The sequence below is a fragment of the Hylobates moloch genome, unplaced genomic scaffold (assembly GCF_009828535.3).
Source record: "Hylobates moloch isolate HMO894 unplaced genomic scaffold, HMol_V3 SCAFFOLD_19, whole genome shotgun sequence".
Lineage (NCBI taxonomy): Eukaryota > Metazoa > Chordata > Mammalia > Primates > Hylobatidae > Hylobates > Hylobates moloch.
Genome location: NW_026652294.1, coordinates 60091695 through 60118211, shown reverse-complemented (window position 1 = coordinate 60118211; position 26517 = coordinate 60091695). Strand labels below are relative to the sequence as shown.

Below are 26517 nucleotides of genomic sequence, written 5' to 3'. Positions count from 1 at the left end.
CAGAACACATTTACAGGGCACATTAAGTCGGTTTTTGTCTATGGTTCTTTCCCTTTATGGCATATGTTGTATATTGACAGGGATTAAGTTTCTCTCCTGAATGGAACAATACACAGTCACAGGGAGCTACTGTACTTTACAAAGCAACAGACATCAGCACAGGCAAATGGCAAATAGAAATGCATCTCACAAAGAACTAACCAGGTCCATGGGAAGCACAGTGCTTGGCTTCATCTTTTGCAATTCTGCATCTTTTGCATTTCCCTTCTCGCTCTGCTGCTCGTTCGCCTTTCTTTTTCGTCCTTTTCCCCCTTTTTTGCTCGCACTGTTACACTTTCTCTGTCCTCCTGGCTTTGTTATTCAGCATGTCTGATTAGCAGGAGCCTGATTGGCTGGCTGCCTGCTCCGAGAGAGATTCCGTTCAGCTTACCCCCCACCCATCCACCCACCCACCCCTCGGTCAGGAAATGTGAGCGGGGCTGATGGAAGCTGATAGGCAGGACTGGAGTGTTAGCACCAGTACTGGATGTGACAGCAGGCAGAGGAGCACTTAGCAGCTTATTCAGTGTCCGATTCTGATTCCGGCAAGGATCCAAGCATGGAATGCTGCCGTCGGGCAACTCCTGGCACCCTGCTCCTCTTTCTGGCTTTCCTGCTCCTGGTAAATGCCTTTTCATTTCAATACATTGCTATTGCCATTGAGTCTGGGTGCTGGGGTGTGGGTGTGTGTGTGTGTGTGTGTGTGTGTGTGTGTGTGTGTGTGTGTGTGTCTTTATCTTAAAACTCCAGGTAAAATAATTTACACGATTACAAAGGGAGAATACTCCTTCCAGAACTTTTAACCTCAACTTCCCAAGTAAGATAAAGTCTGCAAGACTTTCTGGAATTAGTTACTGCTATATAGTAACACTGATACTGAGACATGAACTTTGGGACATACTGCATGGAGTTTGGGAGCTAAGGACTGTATATATGGTGGTGTGTATGCTTGGAATTTGGATAACAGACATCCTGAAATCAAACTCACTCACTGTGGTGTTCCTGGAATTTTTTGATGGATAGGCTTTGCGGGGCTTGCCCGTACTGCCTTTAATGAATTATTTTCCGTCTATGCACATGTACTACGGAACCAGGTAAAGAGGGAAATGAGAGTCTCTTTGCAGCCAACCCAGATTATAGCTCTTAATTACTGCAAGTCATTTATGAATAGAAGTTAATGCTAGGATTTATGAATTGGGGATTATGGCCTTTGGTCTCAAATTTACTTTTAAAGAAGAAAAAGGAATGGTGACTTTTAGTATGGCTGATTGCCACAGTCATAGTGATAAGATGCTCTGCTCTTGAACATCAGTACACATTGCATTTTTGACTCGAAGTAAATGTTCCGTTGTGACTCATACTTGGTTTTATGGGCAGAAAATGAACATTTACTGTCCAAAATAAATCTACACTCAAAATATTAATAGCAATGCACATTTTTTAAACCAGAGTGTTCTGGGCAGACAGCTTAGTAAACCTCATCTGAAGGTTTGATTCCAAAATTTGCACACACTGATCCAAACAAATGTGATTGTAGTTTTTCCTGTCACATTTATAACATGCCAGAACTTCCTCAGAAGGTAACAAGGCAAGAAGACAACAAGGTAAAAATGTAGCAAATGAATAGGTTGCATTGATTCCTTGATGGGGAAGGAATGTTTTGTTCTGATTAGATTCTGACAAATCTGATCTGCACTATAATTTTGAAGTAGGGAAGAAAGCCATACAAACTGAAAAAGTCCAGGAGATTCATCAAATAGAGTAATCAGACAGAGATTCAGTATTTTATAGATTCCCACTTCTTAATGATTTGCATCATTGTAGCTAAGAAATTATAATGCTGCATTGCAAGTGCTATAAATATAGAAATATATTTTTAATTTTTCATAGAAATTTAAAGGCAAACTACATTTCAAGCATGAATGAACTATAAGTTTTAGCTGTTCTGAAAAATACAAAGAACAGAATGTTTAGGTATGCTTTATGACTTGTGGAGCAAGCGATTTATGAAAGGTGTCTCATTTTTTCCATATGGGATGTGTTACTTGTATACACCATTAGTTTGTCTCATCTTTCCTTCTTTGTGATTTTTTTAAGTGTGTGTTATTTTCCCATTATATTGCATCATAAAGCAAATTACCAGTATACATTACTTTTTTGATATTTTCTTATGGAAGTATGATCTCATTATACTTTAGTAAAACTTTCCCATTCAGGAATAGATTGTTTTGCTATCCATTTGGTAAACGCATTATATGCCTCTGTGATATCTTGAATATTCATATATGTATTTGAGCATATAATTTGACTTATGTGGAATGAAAAGGTATGTATGCTTATTTCAGAAGGACTTAAAACATATCATGTTTAAATTACAATAATTGTATTAAAAAGATAAAATTAAAACAAACCTAGGTTTGTTTTACACCTGCATTTAAATGAAGTGGAAATCTGAGAGTTATGCTACAAAAGGAAGAACTGACTGGTGTTTACATACATCACTTTGCAAAGCAATAACAGCATTAGTAATAGCTGTCATGTATTTTGTGTCTGAATGTGGCTAGTTGTTTGAAAATCATTACAATGAATCCCTACAATAATCATACAAATAAGACATTTTAAACCCATTTTTCAGGTAATGAAATAAGCTTGCATCTGAACCCAAAGGTCAAATAATGGAGAGAATAGAACATGTTTGCTTCGTATGGTGGTTGTAAATATTTAAGAACAATGAAAACAGTGGTGCAGGTTGGTCTGTACCCTTTGTTGCAGATATTTAGGCTTTTTGCATCATCTTGATCATTAAAGATATGTACAATATCATGAGCACTTGTTATTAGACTTGCTCATTAACTGCCCCCTTTAGCATTAAATTTAATTATTGGCTTAAGAGATTGTGACCTTTAGCCTGTTCTGTACTTGATTTAGAACCAGAAGTGTGGCATCACCAGCTCAACCTTCAAGCTTGATAGAGAAATTGAATTGAGAGGCTTGTTTTTCCTATAGTTTTTTTGTTTTTGTTTTTGTTTTCATTTACACATTGCAAGGATTCTGTCTATTCTTGGACTTATTTGGGGCAACTTCTAAAGGTCTCTGTAACTTAATTAGAAAACATCCTGTCTATTTAGTGGCAAGCCCAGTTTCTACCTTATTAAAATATCCCTCATTTCATTGACAGCTGAATCATCTGTATCATGACTAGGTTCTTGAGTGTGTACAAATATTGAAGGTTGTTCAGCCTCCATTCTGTCAAAATCCTTTCCCCTTGGAACTTATTTCTGAGAGGATGGGTGTTGAATCTATTTTAGGTTACCACCCATATTTTCATGCACAAAGCATATATCATAGATTTATATTCTGGGCACAGTAGGACAGTAGTGCTGATCAAGAGATTTCATTTGATATTCAGGTGAAATTAAGCTACATAATGCCATTTTCCCAATCCTCCCATCCTGCTATCTCACTTTTATTCTCTCTCCTTTGTCCCGATTGTTTAGCTCAAAAAGAATGTGGCAAAAACCATGACTGGCCATTGACATATGTGTCCATCTACACTTGAAGTCAAATCACTTCTTGTCAGAAAGGCATTTAATCAAATTTGCATTTGCCTTTTGTTTCTTTTAAATAGTTTTAAGCTCTTTCGCCTGCTACTGTGAGAGTTGCAAGACTAACACTAGGAATTATAATAAAGTACATGTGTTTTTCTGTTGAATTTCTTTTTCTTCTCTGTACTAATTTATACATGGCAACTAGTCAAACACAATAGCCCATTCCCATCAGTCCCTCTGGCACTCTCTCCCACTATTATCTAAGTGGATCTATCTTGGATGGGGAGAAGCACCATTAGCTTGTGGAATGAATGTTAAGTCACTTATTTACAGGAGACCATGGCCTGTTCCAGCAGCATGTATGTCCGTGTGTGTTCGTGTGCATGCACAAGCACTTTTCTATAATTGTTCACTGCACAGATTTCTTATTCTCAAGCCTAGATTGTCTTTAAATCAGGCTTGAAGACTTTTTGCAGAGATCTACAGAACACCATGAAGCATTTAAAACTTAAAAATCACCTTCTTCATGTTTTTGTGAAGTTTCTTGTCTAGACATGGCCAGCTACATTTTTGTTTACTCAGGCTCCTGTTGTTAGTGTTCCAGTGTGTTCAGGACCACTTTCTGGCCCCCATTATTATTTTCACATACACCGTTTCTGTTGCTTCATATAAGTTGAGGGAAGAGTGTCCAATAGTGGTCACTAGTGAACTACAGAAGAATCTTGTTACACCAGGAAAGTTATTCCTTGAAAAATCATATGGAAATTGAAGTCTTTTGAGAGACGAAGAGAATGAATAAATAAATACATGCATGTATTTGTGCATTTGTATGCTTTTATACATGTTGATGCCCATTTACTATTATGTATGAATAAATTGGAAAGCAGTCTTCTAACACACCATGGAGTAGGCTATTACTCAAACTTAGGAGCTTCACAAAGTTTATTCTTCTATCCTACTAACAAAATTACAGTCAGGGTTTGCAATTTTTATCAGTTAAGTGTCGTTAACCCTATACAAGTTACTCATTTTTTAAAAAAACTTAGTTTATTTGGGCTGTATTTTGCTTGGAGATTATATTAGCATGAGACATGGTCTGGTGTTTTGGTTCTCCCCTTTATTATGGCTTACTCAGAATATAATTTTAAACTCTTCCAGGAAAAATACTGGGTCCTATGAATTTCTGCTTTTCCTGAAGCACCTAGTAGAGTGCTGTGTAGATACAGTTTGTGAACTAAATGAAGAGAAAAAATGACTTACAGAGACTATCGAAGGGTTCTTTAATTCTTCATATTTTCAGTGATTCCTAAATTCATATGTGTAGTTCTGTTTCTTTGGTCAAGTGACAGCTCTGCTTTTAATTTATGTATCTTCCAGTTTCCAGGAATGACACACTGTCAGGTCCAGCTATGTAAGTTTAATTGTGCCCTCCTCTCAGTAAGCATATTCTACTGTTTCTGTGGTCTCATGAGTACAGTGACCCAGAAGTGACCTCTTCGTAGCATAAGGACCGGAGCCTTTTCTTGAGTGAGAACATTCCTTGAATCACCATGAATAACCTACTGGTTAACTGTATTGAGATAATCACAGGAAAATGGGTCTAAATCAAGTTTTATAGTCTTGTCATTGTTACTAACTTTCTTCTTTTAGAGAGCTGGCTTCAAACTTTGTGTTTTCACCAGAATGAGACAAGTGCATGTCATTTTCTGTCTACATCATAAAAACCATACCATGTGGTTGAATTTTGGCTTGATTGGCAGTACTGGCTCATGAGCGGCTTAGGACTGGCATACCAGAGGTGATGTAAGTCCTAAAGGATCCTAATTGAAATAGGCCAGCACAGCTGTGTGGGGAGCCTGCCTGCTAACTGGGGTAAGCTGTTGCTATCAACTCCTTCTTTCCATGAGCTCAAAAATAAATGACTAAATCTCCCCAATTCCCGAACTTCAAGATTAAAACCTACATTGAATAAAGCTTAACTGTTCTGTTTCGCCTCTCAGGGACTCTGTTAACTGGAGCACCCAGCATGGAGGGCAGTTAGTTAAAAGTTTTCTGGCCACGTCAAGAAGATGTCCAATGGCTGTAATCTGCAGCCAACAGTGACCTCGGGCTTTTTGTTTATCGTCTTTCCCAAGAAACTCAGTATTTATAAATCCATTAAAAAGTTTTGCTATATCCACAAGCATTCTTTATTTTGATTAGAGAAATATATTTTATCTCATGAAGTAATTATAACCTTTATTAGAAGAAATACCATAATTTGTGTGTTCAAATAGCCCCATCCCAAATTCTACCCATATATAGCTATGTGTATAGTCAGCACTTAGTAATTGCTTGTCAGAAGGCATAAATAATTGATTGTAGTCTCTAAAATATTTTATATGTAGTTTTTATAGTTCTTGGGCTACTTTGCATTTATCTGTGCCATCGCCCATCTCTTACTTATCTTACACTTCTCTCTGTCCCACAAAGCTGTGGGGGACAGCAGAAGGCGTGACTTGTTCCTCCTGCCTCTTTCAGAATGCCTGGTAATTTGATCTCAATAAATGTGGGTGAATGAATAAATAAATGGAAAAATAAGAATGACTTGGCAAGAAAAGGTGAAAACAGGGAAAAGTACAAGTAGGAAGGAAAAATGTCAGCATTCATTTTACATGTGAAGCATTTCACTATTTCTGGTTTTGGTAAGACCAAGTCAACAACCCTAATAAACGCAAAAGAGGTATATATTCTGTATTCCTTTCTCTGTCTCTTAACTATACATAGCCACACACTGAATAACAATTAACCCCTTTTGCTCTTGTTAATTAGAATGAATCATTTTGGATGTTTCGTATATTTTTTATCCATTTAGTTCTCAAATATTTTTCTTTTTTCAAAACTTGTCCTCAGAAAGAAAATGATATTTACATTAGTCACAGTTTTATAAAACTTGTAAGTACTTATAATAAACTCTCATGTTAGCAGAGACAATGCTGTGGATTCACTAAAACCTGTTTCTTCTTGCTACTGGGCACAGTGATAAACTGTATTTGCCAGCCTTCCCTGTGATTGGATGGTACTATGTAATTGAGTTCTCATCAGTGAAAAATAGCTAGAAGTACTATATGGCACTTGTAGGCCTGATCCCTCAGCCTATGTGATCCTCCAAGCATCAAACACTCTCTATTTACCTGCCTGCTGGATGCAGAGAATCCACTAGAAAAAACTTCATGACTCTAAGGAACGGCAGAGCCACCAAGTGGAAGTCTAGGTCCCTGAATGACTACATGGAGCACAGCCCCTCAGTGTCACTCTCACAGACTTACACTGTGAACATTCATTTAACCATGAGCAAGAAACAAAGTTTGTTGTGTGAAAACCCTGAAATTTTGGGAAAGGTGTTGTTTGTTATGCTGAAAACTTTTAAGAAATAACATATGCTTCAAATTTAGATGCTATGCACGCCAGTACTTACTCATAAGTAAGTACTAATACCATTTTCCATTTATTATATGGGAAAAGAGAACTAACAAGATGCCACATCATTCTAATGGTGGTTTGATCTTTGCGGTTTGCAATTTACTGCATACCTAAAGTGTGATAAGTAGTTAGGGGTATGTGTCAGTACTACAGGGAAAATAGGAAAATGGGTCCATTTTTAAAACATAGAATCTGGAAGTGGATGAGGGAGTGGTTGAAAATGAGGAAAGAAAACCAAAGAGGCAAGGCTGTGGTGAAACAGTTGAAATCTCCTGGGACAGAGTGGGATCAAACAGTGAGGCCAAGGACACAGAAGCACACAGATCCAAGGAGAAGGCAAATATAACAGAAAAAGATGCTGAGAAGCTGAAACCAGGGTGCAACACTAAAACTGCTCCAAGGGCAGAATGTCAGAAAATCAGAGTGAACAATTCGGAGAGGGAACAGACTCACAAAGGCAAAGAAAACAAATGTTTTGTACAGCGACATATAAAGTAAACCACACTTCTTGAATATCCCTAGTTTCAAACAATCTTTAACACATTTTTCTTGGAGGTGTCTGAGTGCCATGAAAGAACAGTGGTTTAACAGTCACATAATTCCCTTCATCTTCTGTCTGCTCATCCATGCTTTACTGCCCATTGCACCCAGCTCCCCAGGATGCTGCCACAGGCAAAGGCACCATTAGATGTGGAGGTGTTCTGGAAACTCCCAGGTACTATAACAGTTCAGGTGATTACTGTCGTTCATGTGAAAATCATTTCTCTGTCACCAGCTGTCTACCAGTGGGTAGTGCCAGGCTCCAATGGAGACAGACGAAGCCTCCATGAGCGATTAAGTCACAATGTCTACAGTGAAGAGCTTGGAAGTGTGTTGGACATTTTGTTGTCAAGAGTTGTTTTTTTTGTTTGTTTTTTTTTTTAATTTTTCAAAACACAACTTTTCTGTAGGCAACAGTTCCGTGATGGACATTATTATTTTCAATTTCCCCACGAGCTGGTTCATCTTGTAAATAACTCTCCGCACCTGCTTAGATGCTGTTTGTTTAATCCTTTTATCCCTGTGTAAATGTAAATTATGGCTTTCCATAGATTATGAATGTGTTATTTTCAAATTATCAGTCACTATTTGACTCTGAACATGGAAAGTTATTTTTACTGTTTCTATAGTTCATAATCTCAGTTTGTGCAACAGAACACACTGGAACAATTTTTTAGTTAATATTCTTTAGGGAAAAACTATTTTCAAGATAAATTGTTGTCTTTGTGAGAATTACCATTGTGTGTGACCAGTATCTGGAGAGTTTTTATCTGCCGCACTCTCACTGGGGAATCTGCTGCCAGATTACAATCTGTACAGTCTCCACTATGTTGTGCTTTCTTTGCAAAAACCAAAATCCATGCAAAAACAAATAGATTCCATTTGGAATTATATTTCTGTCAGTGCAATTACTATATGAGGTTGCGTCTCCCATCCTCATTAGAATTATACCTAAAGTTCTTATTAAAATAAATTAATTACAATAAGACCAAGATGACCTTGTGCATCAAAAGGAGGATAGTTGAAAGAAAGGGAATAGCAGAAAAATCACGTGCATGAGCATATGCCATTTGTAATACGGGAGATTTATTCCACTTCTGAGGCAAGAAATTGCCGGACTCTAATAGTTTCACCACCTGTGAATTATTTGGGTGCACCTCATAAGCGGGTTCTTTCTTCTATTTGTTTAAAGAAATAAGTGGTATGTTTGCCAATTCTACACTACATTAATTTTCACGGAGTTTCCATTTTCATCTTCATTGCTTTTTCAGATTTTTTTCCAAAGCTTCTGCCATTCTCCAGCTAAAGCTTTGGGTATTAACCCCCTCAATTTTTGTCCAGGGACTTTCTCTAAGTCAATTCAGTTTGTTGGCATAAACGTTGGGATGAAAAGAGTGTGATAACCTAAGACATCCTGACATAAATTCCAAGAGCACTAAAGAAATGAGACAGGAAATTGTGAGCAACTTATAATAAATTCAAACTGTCCAATAAAATAAATATACCTCACTTTTTTCCCATAGTAAGGTACGGTAGGGTGTCTGATTTCTCAGCCTCCTTTGCTGGCTGTAATCTCAGTCACCATTTGAAGTCTGTACGAATATTGTTACAATATTGTACTTCATCAATACAACTAGGAATGAAAAAGAGTAATGGAAACAATAAGAACTCGTACTGTTCAGGTGTGCTTAAGTGAGATTTGGAGGGAACGTTTTCAGAACTAGCCGGTTCTTTTATTCTAGTTGTTATAACCATTTGTCACTGAGACCTAATATAATTTCCCTGATGTACTACACACTTTTAGTTCTTATTTGGGGCTTGTAGCTGGTCTGAGATAACAAACATGCTTTGAAATTACTGTTATGAAGTTAATTGGCATTTAAATTCCCAGCCCATAGATTCACAGTGTTTTAGAATTAAAGGGAATCTTTGATGCATGCAGAATGTGACCTCAGTTGACTGGTATCTCTTTGAAGGCAGGGGTTTTGTTTTATTTTGTCCTGAATATCTTTGTATCTCTAGCACCAGACGAAGAGTTTGATATAGAAAAAGTGTTTGATGTAAGTTTGTTTGAATAAGTTAATTAGTTGACTATTCCAGCCCTTTCATTTTGCAGATAATTTAATTTAAAATATAAATGTCTGTAAAGAGATTCGAGTTATATTTATCACAAGCACCTAGTACATAGGATCCAGATACTGGAATCTTGTGCTGTTTCCTTTTGTCAGTTCTCCTTCTATTGAGTTCATTCTCCTGTATTATACTGTGTGGCCCCTTAAGGACCTTTAAATAACAGCCATCATGCTGGCTTTGGTAGAGAGGGATTGAAATGTTGAAATGTCACATGCAGAAGAAACCAAGGATCGAATGAAGCTGCTGAAAAACAATCTTGAGTTAAAACTCAAAGATCGGCGGGGTGCAGTGGCTCACACCTGTAATCCCAGCACTTTGGGAGGCCGAGGCAGGCAGATCACAAGGTCAGGAGATCGAGACCATCCTGGCTAACACGGTGAAACCCTATCTCTACTAAAAATACAAAAAATTAGCCGGGCATGGTGGCGGGTGCCTGTAGTCCCAGCTACTTGGGAGGCTGGGGCCGGAGGATGGCGTGAACCTGGGAGGTGGAGCTTGCAGTGAGCCAAGATTGTGCCACTGCACTCCAGCCCGGGTGACAGAGCAAGACTGTCTCAAAAACAAACAAACAAACAAAAAAAAACTCAAAGATCATTGTTGGCTTATAAATATCAGGGTGACCTGGCAAGAACAGAGAACTGAAATCTGTAAAATATGGCTCTTTCCTAGAGTTATGTCATACCAATAAGCCTCATTTATCTTGTTTCTCTGTTAATGAAAAATGTGGATAACTTGTTGATGTATGTGTGAAAATAACTTCATATGGGATCTTGCATGTAGCACATCTCCAAGAAGTGCTTGCTTTCTTTCCTCCCTCGGTGCAAAATAGCATCTTCATTGAGAACCTGCTATATATCAGGCACTGTGCTAGGTACTGGCTATGCCATGTTGAACAAAAGAGACATGGTCTTAAAGATAAGTCCTTCTACATAGAATATCAGTAAGGATTTGGCACAGGGGTGAGGAAGACAGGAATTAATTGGCCAGTACTTTCCATTGGTTTTATGTTGCTGTCATGATATTATTTTCTTTAAACTGTATATTTAACTATTGCTGATGTAACGGGGTTTCTGCCTAAAGAAATAGACATATTAATTCATTATTTATAGTGATTCAAGAAAGAATGTGTTAGAAAAACTCTAAATCTCTAAAGATTTATATTTAAGGTCATTTCTTTGACTTTTGCTTTTTTTCCCTGAAATCCTCTTCTTTAGGAATACTGAAACCTAAGCTTAATGAGTGTATTACTTTGTCTCTGTGTTTATTTGATACATAAACACCTGTCTTTTCAATCTGGAGCTATGCTAAAGTAGTAAAATCTTTAAACCAGTCCCTCTTTCATGCAAGTAAAAGGCCAGTCAGCTGCATATAGAAGGCTAATGACAGTAGGTTTTCCCACAAAAGGTTTGCTAACTTCAGTTTGCTGGTGCTGGGACTTTTATTAAGCAGGACTGTTTTGGCTGCAGGCTCCAGGATCTTGATTTTAAGAAACTTGATCAGTGGGTTTTGCCCAATTGAGAGTTCTAGATGATTTAAAGCAGTGATTCTCAGACTTTTGGATTTAATAGACTATTAAAATTTCAGAAAAAAATAAGGCTGGTTGGCAGGTAGGTAGGAGTTACGGAAAATAGAGACAAATTTCTAATATTTTGTATTGTTAACTAAGGACGCTAATAAATTTCTATCACCATAGTTTCATCAATGAAATAACATTAGTTAATACTCAAGAGAGTACTTGCTTCAATGTAAGAAGCACTTTATATATACTGCATTAAATTATCTAATTCTCTTAAGAACCCTATAGATGGAGCCATGACAGTTTTCCATCTTGACAAGGAAACTGAGGCACAGAGATGTTATGTAACATGCCTAAGATCACTCAGTCGGTAGGGGAAGGGTACAGATTTGAACCAAGGCAGAGTTCATTCATGTCTCAACTCTCCCATTTTCTTTTACTAGTACAAGAAATTAAAGGTCATTTGAAAAAGCCAAAAGTCCCAGGTACATGATTTCAGAACAAAAAAATAACTAAACACATTTAGCTTTATGGAAAGCTAACCAATGTCCTTATTCTCTTTATTCTATGTGTCAACACATACTTTGTCATGGATTGGCCTGCTGTCTGCCAGTCACTTTCCTTGAAACACAAAGACGAACGAGACAGAGTCTTACTCCCCAGGAAGCTCACAGGCACCAAACAAAGTTTTTAAAAAATAGTAGACTTAGGCAGAGCAGAGGATATGAGGTGCTGTAGTAGCACAAAGAAGAAAACAAAGAATGGGAAGGATGCTGGCATTTTTCTGTCTGATGTGTCCCAGGCACTGTCCTAGCAGAGAATAACTCAATGGAAGTTCATCAGGCAGATAAGAGAGGGAAGAGGGGGGCATTCCCAGCAGAGGGACTTGCACGGGCAAAGGCCCAGAAGAAGGAAAGGGAAGGTAAGTTCAAGGAACAGTGAGTGAATCCCCATAGCTGGAGCACAGCCAGATCATGCAGGGTGTTGCAGGCCACCCCCAGAAGCTCTGACCCAAGTTTTTGTTTTAGAAAGACAGCTGTGATGGCCACATAGAGTGGAAAGGCCTGGAGAAGGGAGGCCAAAAGTTACAAGATTATTACACCTCTCCTGGTGAGAAGCCACGAAGGCAGTAGCAACAGCAGCAGCAGAAGTGATGACAAAGAGGCATAAACATCCAGCTATAAGGCTACATAGTTACTGGTAGCAAAAAACCTCCTGGGGGCTCCCTTTGCTGTACCTCTTGAAGCCTCAGAGGCTCTTATAAAGTGCCATCTGGGTGCTAGGGTTCTTTAGATCCCACTGTTTAGCATAGAACCAGGGCCTGGAACTGAGTCCGTGTTCAACAAATGTTTGCTGAATGAAAGTGTGAAAGAGTTAGTAATATTATTCAAGGCCTCCCAGTTAAAATTTTTGACCTACAGTTAGGGATTATTTTTCCCAAATTATTGAAGGTATTCAGGAGCAACAAATGTATCTATATCCTAAAAAGTTAAGAACTTTCTGTCACCCTGCAAAGTGTGAATTCAGGCCCAAGTTTTCTGAAGAGACTGCCAAACTGTTGTGACTTAACCCTTTATTCACTCTCAGTGAGCTTTTAAAAATAAATAGAGGCTATTTCAAAAGGGCAATCCTGGCCTGGCCAGCATGGTGGCCCACACCCGTAGTCTCAGCACTTTGGGAGGCCAAGGCAGGAGGATCGCTTGAGCCCAGGAGTTCAAGACCAGCCTGGGCAACATGGCAAAACCCCATCTCTACAAAAAATGCAAAAATTAGCCAGGCATGGTAGTGCGTGCCTGTAGTCCCAGCTACTCAGGAGGCTGAGGTGGGAGGATTGCTTGAGCTGGAGAGATGGAGGCTGGCAGTGAGCCGAGATCGTGTGACTGCACTCCAGCCTGGGTGACAAAGTGAGACCTTGTCTCAAAAAAAAGCGGAGTGGGGGTGGAAATCCTGTGCTTTTTGAAAGCTTCACCTCCCTCATGTAACACAAAGCCCATAACAGGGAGTCATTTTTGTACCTTCGAGTGATTATTGTCGTCTGAGGCTGTAGTAGTTTCCCATGTGTGATCTTTATCTGTTTTCTCACCAAATAGTGTCCTACTCCACTCCTTAGATTCATGTCACAGTTACGAATCTTTACATGGGATGCCGGCAAATCTCTTTGCCCTAATTCTTACAGCTTTTCACATTGTCTAACATAGGCTCCGCATGTGAAGTTCCCTTTGAAAACAGCTAAAAATGTCGGTAAAAGATGTAGCATTAATGTCTAAATGTATCTGCCCTGACTAAATATTAATTGTGGTCTTCAGAAGATAACCAGGCCATATCTGAAATTCCTCAATTTATCATTTTATACTAAAAAACATGATTTGAAAAAATAACTCCTAAGTTATATTAAAGTGAGTTAAATGTCACATAAACTCTTTATATTGTTTCTTTATTAATCAGATTGTTAAGGCGTCAGATTTTTAATCAGGCATTGGAATCTCGTGTATGGAATTTCTTTTCCTAATTATAAACAAATAGTCTCCACTGTGCATGTAGCTCTTTACACAGCATTAGTACAAAATTGATTATAGCCTGGCCTCACCTCATAAAGTAGATTTGCTTTGGAAGAGCATCAAATAGGTGTTTATGTTTTAAATCACATGGTCCTTCTGACTTTCATTCTAATTTTGGACAATTACCACTTTTACTTTCCTTCCTCCTTCCCTGAAATTGACTGCAAACAGCATGAAAATGTCTTTAGACTTAGCAAAAGGGGAAAGACAGTTAATTTCAGTCTCCTCCTAGGTGCCAAGTACTGTACTATTTGTCTATGTATGTTATGTCACATAAGCCTGACCACAGATCACAACCCATTTCACCGGTAAGAAAACTGAGTACCAAAACCTAAAAGGTGATACGAATTTCCCGACTTTTCACGTATGTGTATTCAGTGCTTATAGCAAACAAATCATATTGAAATATGCAGTACAGATTATTTTCCATGTTGTTTGAACTATGTTTTTGGCCTTGGTTAGCAGGAGCCTCCCCAGTGTGCTGAGTGATTTCCACAGCTTCAGAACCAAGTTCATTGCAGTTCACAGCTTGTACCGTATTTCATCGATCCTGAGATACACATTTTTTTTTCTGATTATAGCAACTTGAATGAATTTCATAATTATAGCAGCCATAGTTTAGTGAGTGGCATTTTTAAAAGGGTTCATAATGGTATATAAAATAACAACGTCACTTCAGTCTATAGCATCTTAGGTTTGATGCAATGCTGTATCAGTCTTTCCAATATCTAACGAATAGAAGCAAAGCTAGGCTTAAGATTCAGATGCAGAAATATGATTATGGAACCCTCTCATTCCCTATCATCTGATGTGGATTATTTCTGCCTTTATTTACTGATCTCCCCAATCTGAGGCCCTGGAGGGAGTCTGTATGTTGGTCTTACCTTAGATCTGTTCTGTCCCCTACCAAGATCAAAACCCTCTGCCCAGGACCTCCTTTATTCTTAATCTAGGGGTGCCTGTTTCCTTATCTGGAAGCAAGTATACCATAATTCAGGAGCTTCCCACGTTTGGTCAGTAGCCAAATCAGCTGGGCACTTGTTAAAATTATGAAGGCTCCGGCCCCTCCTCCTTCAATGAGTATAGACCTCTGTATTTTATTAGCTTTCTTGGTAATTCTGATACACACCAACGTTTGATAACCACAGGAATAGTGGTTAAGAGATAGACTGCCTGGATTTCAACCCTGGTTCCACCAGTGTAACCTTTCTGTCATTTTCTGTGCCCCAGTTTCCTTGCCCGTAAAATAGGTGTCAACAATGGCATGTACCTCAAAGGATCATTGTGAAGTTTAATAAAACAAGTCATGCAACCTACTCAGCACAGTGCCCCACACAGGTAGCAGGTGCCCAATAAACATCAGCAATTATTACTCTCTCCCTGCAAGGCTGAAATTTCCCTATCTCATTCCAGAAGCCAACCTCTTGTCTTTCCCTGGATTCACGGCAGCTGACAGTTTTGCCTCGTAACTACAGTCTTCCATGCAATCTCAAAGAAAGGGACTGAGAGGAAAACCTAAGATTGATTTTGAATTTGTGGGGTCTGGAGCCCATTGAAGCCAGTAAGTCTAAGACAGAATAAAGATAACAGTTGGTTCAAGAAAGTCATCCAGTGAATTCACTCATAAATGCTTGTCTAATTTAGGGTTCTCAACCCTCTTCTGCATCAAAATCACCTCAGGAATTCCAAACAAAATATCTGGGTGGCTGGCAGCCTCCATCCCCACAAGAGATTCTGATACGGTTGGTCTGGGAAGAGGCCCAGACATTGGCAATTTTCCCAGGTAATTTGAATGTATAGACAGAGTTGACAATCACTGATCTAATTGAATATTTAACTGTCTGGGGATATATCTCTTATATTTGAAGATGCTTTATAAACTCCCTTCCTCCCTGTGAAAATCAAAAACTTAGGAGCCCCTTGTCCCTGAAACAGGGATAATATACTGATTCCAGGAACTCCTGTAGTCAGTGTGAATGCACTTTGTAAATTGTTAAGTCTGCATGTGAGAGGAAGCATTCTGGTGCCTAATGTGAAGATGATCGTCCGATCCTGTTACATAGCATGCACAAAGAGATTCAGAAATCCTCCAGTTACCAGGATGTCATGTAATCTGAAGTATAATGCACCAGCCACTTCAATGTATACACTTTTCATTCAAAACATAGGAACCATGAACATGTTAAATCATTATACCTAATGCTAAATGACGAGTTAATGGGTGCAGCAAAACAACATGGCACATGGATACATTTGTAACAAACCTGCACATTGTGCACATGTACCCTAAAACCTAAAGTATAATAATAATAAATAAAAAAAGATAGAAGAAATTAAAACCTTCCTGAGCCCAATTTGAAGGGACAAAATAAAACATACGCTGAGAACTTTCAGTCTTCCACACAGACTAGTCATCTCATCTTTTATTTTCTTTATTTTTCTTTTTCTAGATGGCCGTTGTGTGAGATTAAGTATTTGGTCATATTTCCCACTGCTCTCCTCAGACAGCTAAATTTAATTCTTATCCAAATGACCGACTTACCCATCTATATCCCACTTACTTAATTAGACATAAAGAGATACTAAATTCCTCTCATCTGTTGAGGAAATGATGGTGACCTGGCTTTCTCTCCTATCCTTTAACAGCAACCCTCAGTTCCCCTTTTTTCCTAAAATGCCCATAAGCCTTCAGTGCCTCATAGGAGTATTATGAGGATCAAATGAGTTACGTGTAAGTACTTTGAAAACTGTAAAACCTCAGTCATCTCGTGCTCAAAAGCCTTCACTGTCTCCAGCTGTCTGGAGTCTACTCAAGGACCAATTCCTCAGCTGGGATTCAAGGCCCTATCCCAAACCATCATTCCGACCTTATGTTCAGCTGTTTTACTGCATGTGTCCTGGCACACTGAGACCCATGCCACAGAGGAACTGGCCTGGCCAGAGCTGGAAGCAGGCTGGGGTCCCAGTTGCATATCACATAGAAGACCACAGCAAGAAGAGTCTGAATGGGGGCTCTAGCAGAGAGGGGGAACAGAAGGAAGCTACACAGCAGAAGCAGAATAGGTGGCACAGGCAATTGATTGGAGGGAGGGAGTGGGGGTAGGTGAAGGGGATGAAGAGGAAGACAGAGGAGGCTGGAGAAAGGAGAATTGTTGTATAGCAATGTCTGTATGTTCATCACTATGCTAGGGGGAAGGACTGCTAAAATATTGGGGCCTCAAATACCGAGCTTGGTTTTGGATGCACTGAGTTTAAAGTATCAACAAGGCATTCAGGAAAGTGAAACTAGAATCCTGGAGATTGGAAGAGACGTAGATTTGTAAATCACCTGCAAGGAGAAGACAGTTCAAGTGAGGAAAGTGGGTAAGATCAATTGGAGCACGGAGAGGACAGGGGCCTGAGGAAAGAACCTTGGGGATGACAGCATTTGCTAGTCCAGATGAGTAAGAAAAGGCAGGGGACAAAACAGGGGAGAACTCGCTGCCAAAGAAGCCAGGGGAGCATATTCTGCAGCAAGATGTGAGGGAAAGTCATAGGATGTGGTGAATTACAGGACACTGATGAATTTCAGAGGAGCCACGTCAGCCAAGCGGTGGGCAGAAGCCAGATTACAAAGCACTAGAGAATTCGGGAGTATTGGGGAAGTGGGTGCCGTGAACATGGGTTAGCCTTTCAAGAAGTTTAGAACTGAAAGGAAGGGAGGCAGGAGACAGGTTAGCCCTCACCACTGACAAAGTGGAGTGTAAAGGCAGGAAAGCACAAAGCAGGAGCTATGTGATAAAAGGGAGCTCGGTTTTAATAAAAAGAAGAGAAAGTGCTTTCGTCTTAATAGCTCAAAGAATGCTGATAGCAGCCGTGTGTGAAATTGATTTCTGAGGCCCAGCACCAGAGACAGAGAGGCTGTGAGGCAAATGGGGTAGTAAACCATGATTTAGCACCTTCACTTTCTCTGCTTATTACAAAATAGGCTTTAAAAAAGATGCCTGTGGTGTGCCTCAGCAATCTTGATATTGTCTGTGGCCAAGATCCATTTTAATATATTCCTGAGGCATTTTGGTAATTCTAACACTGCCTGAGGCATTAATCTATTAACTTTTCACATTGCTAAGCATGTTAATGCAATTTAAATATTATTTCTCTATTAAACAACATTGATGTGGAAGGAAAAAGAACTCTTCTTGCTGGAAACAAAAAGGTAACAGGCTGAAAATGCTTACACATTGAAAGCACAATTAAGCTTTATAAACTCTCAAAGTATTTGCTTCTACTTTGCCAGCATTGAGAGCCAGAGAGGGCTCACAAGAATCACAAAAAATCATGTCATGTTTCACGTACTATTAATAATAAACATTTAATAAGTGGTTTTGCAAATAGCTCCTTAACATGATCATTTAATTTATAAATTAGAAGATGGTAGTACTTCCCGTATATACAATATCTGGATGATATTTTTCAGTTTTAAAATGCCAACAGTATGCCGAGTTTAGCCAGCCCCAAAACGTAAATATCTCTGTTGACTGGAAGATGGGAAAAGATGACTGCTATATTTGTCTCTAATCACCATTATTATTTCCCATTTTAATACAAGTAGAGCTGTACTATTTACAGATAATGATGACAAATTATAATGGCCCGATAAGGACAGGTTCTTTTAGAAAGTTATTTTAAATAAGGCGCTTATACTACAATCTACTCTGGACAAGATTTTAAAGAAAAAAATTGTAGGCTGTCATGTTTTTGAAATAAATATCTATTTAACTAGAGAATGCATGGCCTGATTGATGTAGTTACAACAAAAGCTATACTGAGACAATAGTAACTGACTCTCGTTTATTATTGATAAAGGACTTAATAGGTAGGAAAGCATTTAAAAAAAACACTCTAAGTTATACAGTAGGGAAGCACAATAACAGAGTTTCTGTTTTGATACAAAACAAAGTATGTCATGAAGATTATTGATATAGCCCATTATAATACAAACATCACAGGAAGAAAAAAAACATCATTCCTTAACACTTGGCTAGGAATTAAGTCAATACAGAAACTGAAAAACATCAAATAAAGCTGACTTTTATCTCATCATTTGGGAGACTTTTGCTTACAAGTATTTATTGCTTTTCAAAGTATTAAAGAGTAAACTCTTATTAATAAAAAGTACAGAGTATAATTGAGCATTTCTTTTATTATTCAGAAGTCACTTTAGGATCTGCCATAGGTTCTGGATGCAGAAAATTGTATTAGTAAAGAAAAGTCCCAGCAGAGATTCTGTTTCAAGAGTTGCTTTGTAACAAAACAATTCTTAGGACTGAAGCTGTAGGACTGCCTCTGCTTGGATTTCATTTATTAATTGCACTGCACAACGTTTTTCCATATATTAGCACTTTTATTTAAAAAAAAAAACTCTATGAGTTATATAGAGCAAATGCTCATGTTCCATTTTACAAATTAGAAAATTGATTCGTAAATGTGCTTAAATGAAATAGACGAATTTAGAATCATAGACATTTTTGTAGCTAGAGGTGTCTCAGAAATTATCTAGCCAAAATTCCTTTTTATGGAAGTGACTAACCTGAGGCAGAGAGAACTAAGTTGCCTAAAATACCACAGCAGCAAAGTCAGGATATAACAAAAACACCACAGTGGCCAAATCCTGTTGCCTAGACTGTGTCCCTGTTTAGAAGTTTTTGCTATCAATATTATGTATGTACACTCTGAAACATTTTAAAATTAAAAGTGCCCACCAAAAACTCAGCTGAACAGTAAACATCCATTGAACATTAAACTCTGTATCAAGCCCTGTGTTAGATGTTAGGGGTTAAGCTGAATATCACCTAGTCCCTAGCTTCAAGGACATTGTATTCATATTTTGCCTCTATTAATTTATTTTAACATGAGAGCTCTATTATTTGAATTGCAACATTTAGTTTTATGGAAAATCTAATGGAAATATGTTCTCCTGAGTCCAAAACTCTGACTTTAAAATGTGTGTCCAGATTTGCTTCTATCAGGTTATTTTTCCTGATTAATTCTGTTCAACTTTACATCTCTCTGTGATCTATGGTTATCTATGTATTGTACTAATTTTTACACTCATTAAAAATGGTTTAATAAGTATTCTTTACTTCTTTTTAATTGGTAGAGGCCTATGCTTTTAATTAAGTCAGGACTTCCTCACCCGCCTCTCTTCATTCTCATTCCCAGTTCTCCTTCTAATCCCAGCACACTCATCTTCAAAAGCACACAGCTTCCCAAGTGCTGCAGAGGGATGAAAATTGTTTACTCAGTGACGAGGTCCCTTTGACAAACAAGGATCTAGGACTTGGATAAAGCTAGATTAAGCCAAGATGTGACAGGTTAATCATCTTTCAGCTTTACACATTTTGGGTAAATTTAGAGTTGGCATAAAAAGACATGTGAATAAGCAGAAATGTGATCCTTTTTTTGCCCCCATGATTCAGATTCGTTTTTGCCCTCTTCTGTTCGCTTGCTTATCTGCAGCTTCTGCGTACATTTTCCCCCCTGTCTTTAGATAATCTGAATGTATGTGGACAAGAGTGAAAGCTGACAGCTGTTATGAATTAGACATTCAACTGCAATTTGTCCTAGCCTGCCTTGTGTTAATCATTCATTTAATGAATATTCACTGAGACCGATTACGTATCTGGTGTTCTACAAGGCACTGCGCATATTCAGAGGCATATTCATCTTTGTCACAGCTCTTAAGAAGCACACAGTTCACTTCTGGGGATAGATGTGTAAACAAGTAACTATACTGGGTGGCTGACAAATGCTAAAACAGCCATTTGTATCAAATCCTAGCAATATGCTCAAAACACACAGGATGGCCGGGTGGTGGCTCACGCCTGTAATCCCAGCACTTTGGGAGGCGGAGGTGGGTGGATCACCTGAGGTCAGGAATCCAAGACCAGCCTGGCGAACATGGTGAAACTCTGTCTCTACTAAAAATACAAAAATTACCTGGGCATGGTTGCGGGTGCCTGTAATCCCAACTACTCGGGAGGCTGAGACAGGCGAATCGCTTGAACCCAGAAGGTGGAGGTTGCAGTGAGCTGAGATCACACCACTGCACTCCAGTCTGGGTGACAGACTGTCTCAAAAAAAAAAAAAAAAAACAGGCCAAGCAGTGATTGATTCTACCTAGAGATAAGAGAAAATTTTACTAGAAGATGGCAGTGGCATTGCATCTTAGAGCAGGAGCAGGAGTACACAAGTCAAATGAAATAAAAAGATGTGAGCAAGATGGTGAGGAGGGGAATCTAGGTACTACCAAGATCATGACCCGATTACTAGATGTCCTCACAGCACCTGTGTTACTGAGAATCATGACCAATTACTGGAGTGTAGAGGCCATGTATGATTACGAAAAGCAGGAATGAATCTAGAACGTTGATTTAGGGCCAGTTTATGAAGCGTCTTGTATGCTATGCTAATAACTTAGACTTTACCCTATATCCAATGGCTCTTCACCTTTTTTGGAGAATTTGATAAAAGTTATAAATCCTCTCTCCAGAAGTATGATATAACACACATATGCTCAAAATGTGGCATAGAGTTTCTGAGAGTTCACAGCTCACCTGGCATTTATTAACACTACTAGGTCCCACCAGTTTAGGCAGTGGAGCCATAGAAAATCTCCTAGCAAGGAGTGAACAGTTGAGCTTTGTATTCCAGCAAGATAACTGGCAACAATGAAGAGGACAGATTGGTGGGAAGAGAGGCTGGAGGTCAAAAACACCAGATGGGAAGTCAATTGCAAAGTGCCAGGCGTGAATGATAGTACCAGAATTAAGTCAGTGAAAGTAAGACTGGACGGGGTGAGAATGGAAGAGAGACGGATTTCAGAAATGGAATTGATAAGACTTGATGTCTGATTAATTATAAATGATGTTGAGCAGTTAAATATTTTGTTGTTATCTTAATCTTCCCCACTAAACTGTAAATCCTCTAAAGGTGTTGCTAACTCAAGCAGGACCCAGGGAATGCGCAGAAATGAAAACAAGCATGCAGGATTAGAAACTTCACATTCATGTGAAAGCAATGGGTCCCTCAAAAGCCAAGAGGCAGAGGGCTGTGAGATAGGGTAGTGACCTCTGAGGCTAATCACTGCTTATGGACACAAAATCAAATAAGGAGCTGTTGAAAATAGTAAACCTGAGTAAAGCAGTGATTAACTTGTTGGTTGCCGTCTCTACCTTATGTGGTTTCCTAGCCCCAGAGCACCTCCTAGATTGCTAAGAGACTAGGTTGGTTTGCTTTACATTCATAATGGAAAAGTATGACCAGAACCTCAAAATCAACCTACTCCCAAAACTGCAAAGTTTGCCAGAGTGTTCCAAATAGCCAGGCTGCTGCTACAGGTGAAGCTAGAGGAAAATGTTATCTATTGAAGGTACGAAGATAGGGTAATTGAGAGAGTTACTGCTTTTTAGAACAAAGTCATCTAGGTTGCAGGTGCAGAGTTTTTGATGGACTTCATCTCCTAGTGTGTACACATGTGAAGGTGAGGGAGTGATACCTATTTGAACTGGAGAACAGAAGAAAGTCCCTGAAATTGAAATTGCTTGGCAATTTTAAGTGACGGGATATTTCTCATGCTCTTGCTTTCTCCCCCACCTTATGCTTACTCTATGCCCTATGTACCTTTTGAGAGACAAATGACAACTATGTAAACATTTAAAACAAAACATATTTCCAGGCATTTCATCACTGATTAAATATTTGTCGAAATCTTACATTTTATTGAAAATGACATTCTTAATAATTATTTCAATAACTGTAGATAACTCAAAAATAGAAAGCATCACCCCTGCCTTCAAAGAGCCTCCAGTCTAATTGGAAAGATAATTGTTATACAGAATGATAATCCCAAAGAGCTACAAAGTCTTGTTTTACTTTATTCTATACTAATTATTTGTAAACTGGTACTACATAATGGGACATCAAGTAACTTCAGGTTAAGGAGAATATTGCAATACTAAGAGCTTATCATTCTACTTTTTCTGAGTAAGGAGAGCTGAACTTAAGCAAAAGTAGAAACAAGAATGTAAAAAAGAAGAAAGAATAATATTAAGCCAGGGAGAATGTTTTAAATTTCAATCCCACACATCCTACAATATCTGGATGGTATTTAAGAGAGAACGCATCCAATCATGAGTATAGGAATAGAACCTAAACCACATCCAGCATCCCATGGAACTTAATTCAGAACTATTACACCACATTTTTTTCTTGGCTCACATGGCACAATAGTCAACCAAAGAAAAGAGAAAGTTCTACCAAAACCAAAAGCTGACTTGTTTGAGAGTGACATGAAGTTAGCTAGTCATTTCATGCAGCTTCCCTATTATCAGTTATAATTTGGGTTTTTTTGCCCATCAAACCCTAAGCCATATTAATCTGTTAACATTCCAGTTTCCTCAGCAAATCACGAAATGAGATTTTTCTCCAACAGGAATTCCTTCTCTATGATTCCAAACCCCAACATGTGCTTTCCAGAGCCTCAGATGTTTCCTTAGTTCTACAGATGTTTTGTAAATTCATTTCAGCTAAATTTGCCAGTGCTGCAGAAAGTATCTATGGCTGATTGGAGTCGCAGTTTGGACGGAGCTCTAGTTAGATTAGATGGAAGTGGAAACTAAAACTTCTAACTGGCTCACCAGGAAGTCAGGAATTCACAAAAAGAGCAGAGAAGGAATTTCGTTTGAGGGGGTGTTTCAAACATGACTGTTTTGGGGAGTGGAGGGTGTGGAAGCCCTAGGGGGTGATTCTTCACTGTTTTCCTTGGTGTTGGGCCTACGTATTATTTTCCACTGGAGATTTGTTTTCTTTTCTAAGAAGGAAAAAGAAGAAAACAAAAAACAACAACAGCAACCAGGAATAGTTGCTTTATTTTTAGAACTCCAGGTAAAATGGCTAACGTTTCACACCTGAGGTGAAATAGTCTCAGGATTTAAAATATCCCTACAGTCCAGGGGCCAGGAAGGTGATGACTTCCTTCAAAAACATGAAATAAATGAATTTTTTTAAATGACTATAGTTTCTATAGGATACACTTCTCCTGTTTTCCACTTTTCCTTTGTAAAATACATGAATTACCAGCTTCAGGCTTCTACTCCTAATTGAGCACTCTCTAGGTCTAGAAGCTCAGCTATTATCGTTGTTTTAAAGAAGATTATTATCATGGAAAAAGAGAACCAGACTGACAGGCTATTTCTAGTAGAAAATCTCCTTAAGTCTTCCAAATTAAAAGAGTTTGAAATCTCTATCAGAAAAAAATGCACTATAATATTTATATTAATATTCTCCCAGTCTTATGACAAAGCAGTTATAGTGTTTCCATTTGCTAAGTTTGTGCTTTTAAAGTAACAGAAACTGAGAGTGATCAAATATTTTATCTATGCCTTCCCTTGAGATAAGCTGATTCAAAATATTCAATGGTCTGTCGAAAATTTCCTGAATACTAACATGCGGTGTTTGTTTTTTTGTCCTTGCGATAGTTTACTGAGAATGATGGTTTCCAGTTTCATCCATGTCCCTACAAAGGACATGAACTCATCGTTTCTTATGGCTGCATAGTATTCCATGGTGTATATGTGCCACATTTTCTTAATCCAGTCTATCGTTGTTGGACATTTGCATTGGTTCCAAGTCTTTGCTATGGTGAATAGTGCCGCAATAAACATACGTGTGCATGTGTCTTTATAGCAGCATGATTTATAGTCCTCTGGGTATATACCCAGTAATGGGATGGCTGGGTCAAATGGTATTTCTAATTCTAGATCCCTGAGGAATCGCCACACTGACTTCCACAATGGATGAACTAGTTTACAGTCCCACCAACAGTGTCAAAGTGTTCCTATTTCTCCACATCCTCTCCAGCACCTGTTGTTTCCTGACTTTTTAATGATGGCCATTCTAACTGGTGTGAGATGCTATCTCATTGTGGTTTTGATTTGCATTTCTCTGATGGCCAGTGATGATGAGCATTTTTTCATGTGTTTTTTGGCTGCATAAATGTCTTCTTTTCAGAAGTGTCTGTTCATGTCCTTCACCCACTTTTTGATGGGGTTGTTTGTTTTTTTCTTGTAAATTTGTTTGAGTTCATTGTAGATTCTGGATATTAGCCCTTTGTCAGATGAGCAGGTTGCGAAAATTTTCTCCCATTCTGTAGGTTGCCTGTTCACTCTGATGGTAGTTTCTTTTGCTGTGCAGAAGCTCTTTAGTTTAATTAGATCCCATTTTTCAATTTTGGCTTTTGTTGCCATTGCTTTTGGTGTTTTAGACATGAAGTCCTTGCCCATGCCAATGTCCTGAATGGTATTGCCTAGGTTTTCTTCTAGAGTTTTTATGGTTTTAGGTCTAACATGTAAGTCTTTAATCCATCTTGAATTAATTTTTGTATAAGGGGTAAGGAAGGGATCCAGTTTCAGCTTTCTCCATATGGCTAGCCAGTTTTCCCAGCATAGATCAATGGAACAGAACAGAGTCGTCCTCAGAAATAACGCCGCATATCTACAACTATCCGATCTTTGACAAACCTGACAAAAACAAGCAATGGGAAAAGGATTCCCTATTTAATAAATGGTTCTGGGAAAACTGGCAATTATTGATTTTAGTTCAACTGGCTGTGAAATTGTGTTCTGTTGAAGGTTTCCAAAATGCCCAGAGGTTTCTCAGCAGTTTTCTAGATGAGCTATAATCCAGGCTTGACCTTGGATAGAATACAAAATAAAATCAAGTTACTATAGTTCTGAAATGAAAACCTTACTGAAGTATTTGACATTGAACAGAGTCAGATTTTTGTTTCCTAAAAAGTGATGAAGCTGTTTTAATTTCATCTCCAAATTGTTATTCCAGGACGAGAAGGAATTCTGAGAACAAAATAATTTTTTAGAAGAAAAGCAACACCATTCATTGTCATTTCATACGAAATTCACATACTGATAAATACTGTTTGAAAAGGAATGAAAGGTCAAAATATGAAGCTAGGCAGAAAAAAAAAGATAGATACAGACATAAAACCTGGCTTTACCAGGTATTAGCTATGTGACATGAGTGTGTGCGCATTTGTAGCATGGGGATGGGGGCAAGGAGTGATAAAATAATTGGCACTAATATGCCAGAAACTACGCTAGGTACTTCGCATGTGTTCTCTCTGTTAATCACCATATTATGAGAAGTATCAATGTTCCCCTCACCCTTTTTTTTTTTTTTTTTTTTTTTGAGATGTTGCCCAGGCTGGAGTGCATTGGCCCGATCTCAGCTCACTGCAATCTCCACCTCCTGGGTTCAAGCGATTCTTGTGTCCCAGCCTCCCAAGTAGCTAGGATTACAGGCAAGCGTCACCATGCCTGGCTAATTTTTTGTGTTTATAGTAAAGGTGGGGTTTCACCATGTTGGTCAGGCTGGTCTCAAAGTCTTGACCTCAGCTGATCCGCCCACCTCAGCCTCCCAAAGTGCTGGCGTGAGCCACCACGCCCGGCCAATGTTCCCATTTTACACAAGAAGAAACTCTGGCTTAATGAGATCTGGTAAACTTAAGTTCAAGTTTACCAGCATATGACTAGGAAAGTCTGTCTCACTCTAAAGTCTGTGCTCTTTCTCCTGCAGCATGATACAGGTTGTTCAACCTCACAGCCTCAATTTTCTTATTTGTAAAATAAGGAAAAAAAATTCTCACCTGACCTGGGTCATTGTAAGG

At 38.6% G+C, this 26517-nt stretch overlaps 1 protein-coding gene across 1 annotated transcript in view; it reads left to right on the top strand.

The window, feature by feature from the left end:
• Nucleotides 1–518: 518 nt before the first annotated feature.
• ADAMTSL1 (ADAMTS like 1) overlaps nt 519–26517 on the top strand; it is a 454301-nt gene continuing 428302 nt past the window's right edge. The window contains exon 1 of the mRNA XM_032138382.2: nt 519–661. Coding sequence (XP_031994273.1) covers nt 599–661 — 63 coding nt within the window. The 5' untranslated portion in view covers nt 519–598. The remainder of the gene's footprint in view (nt 662–26517) is intronic.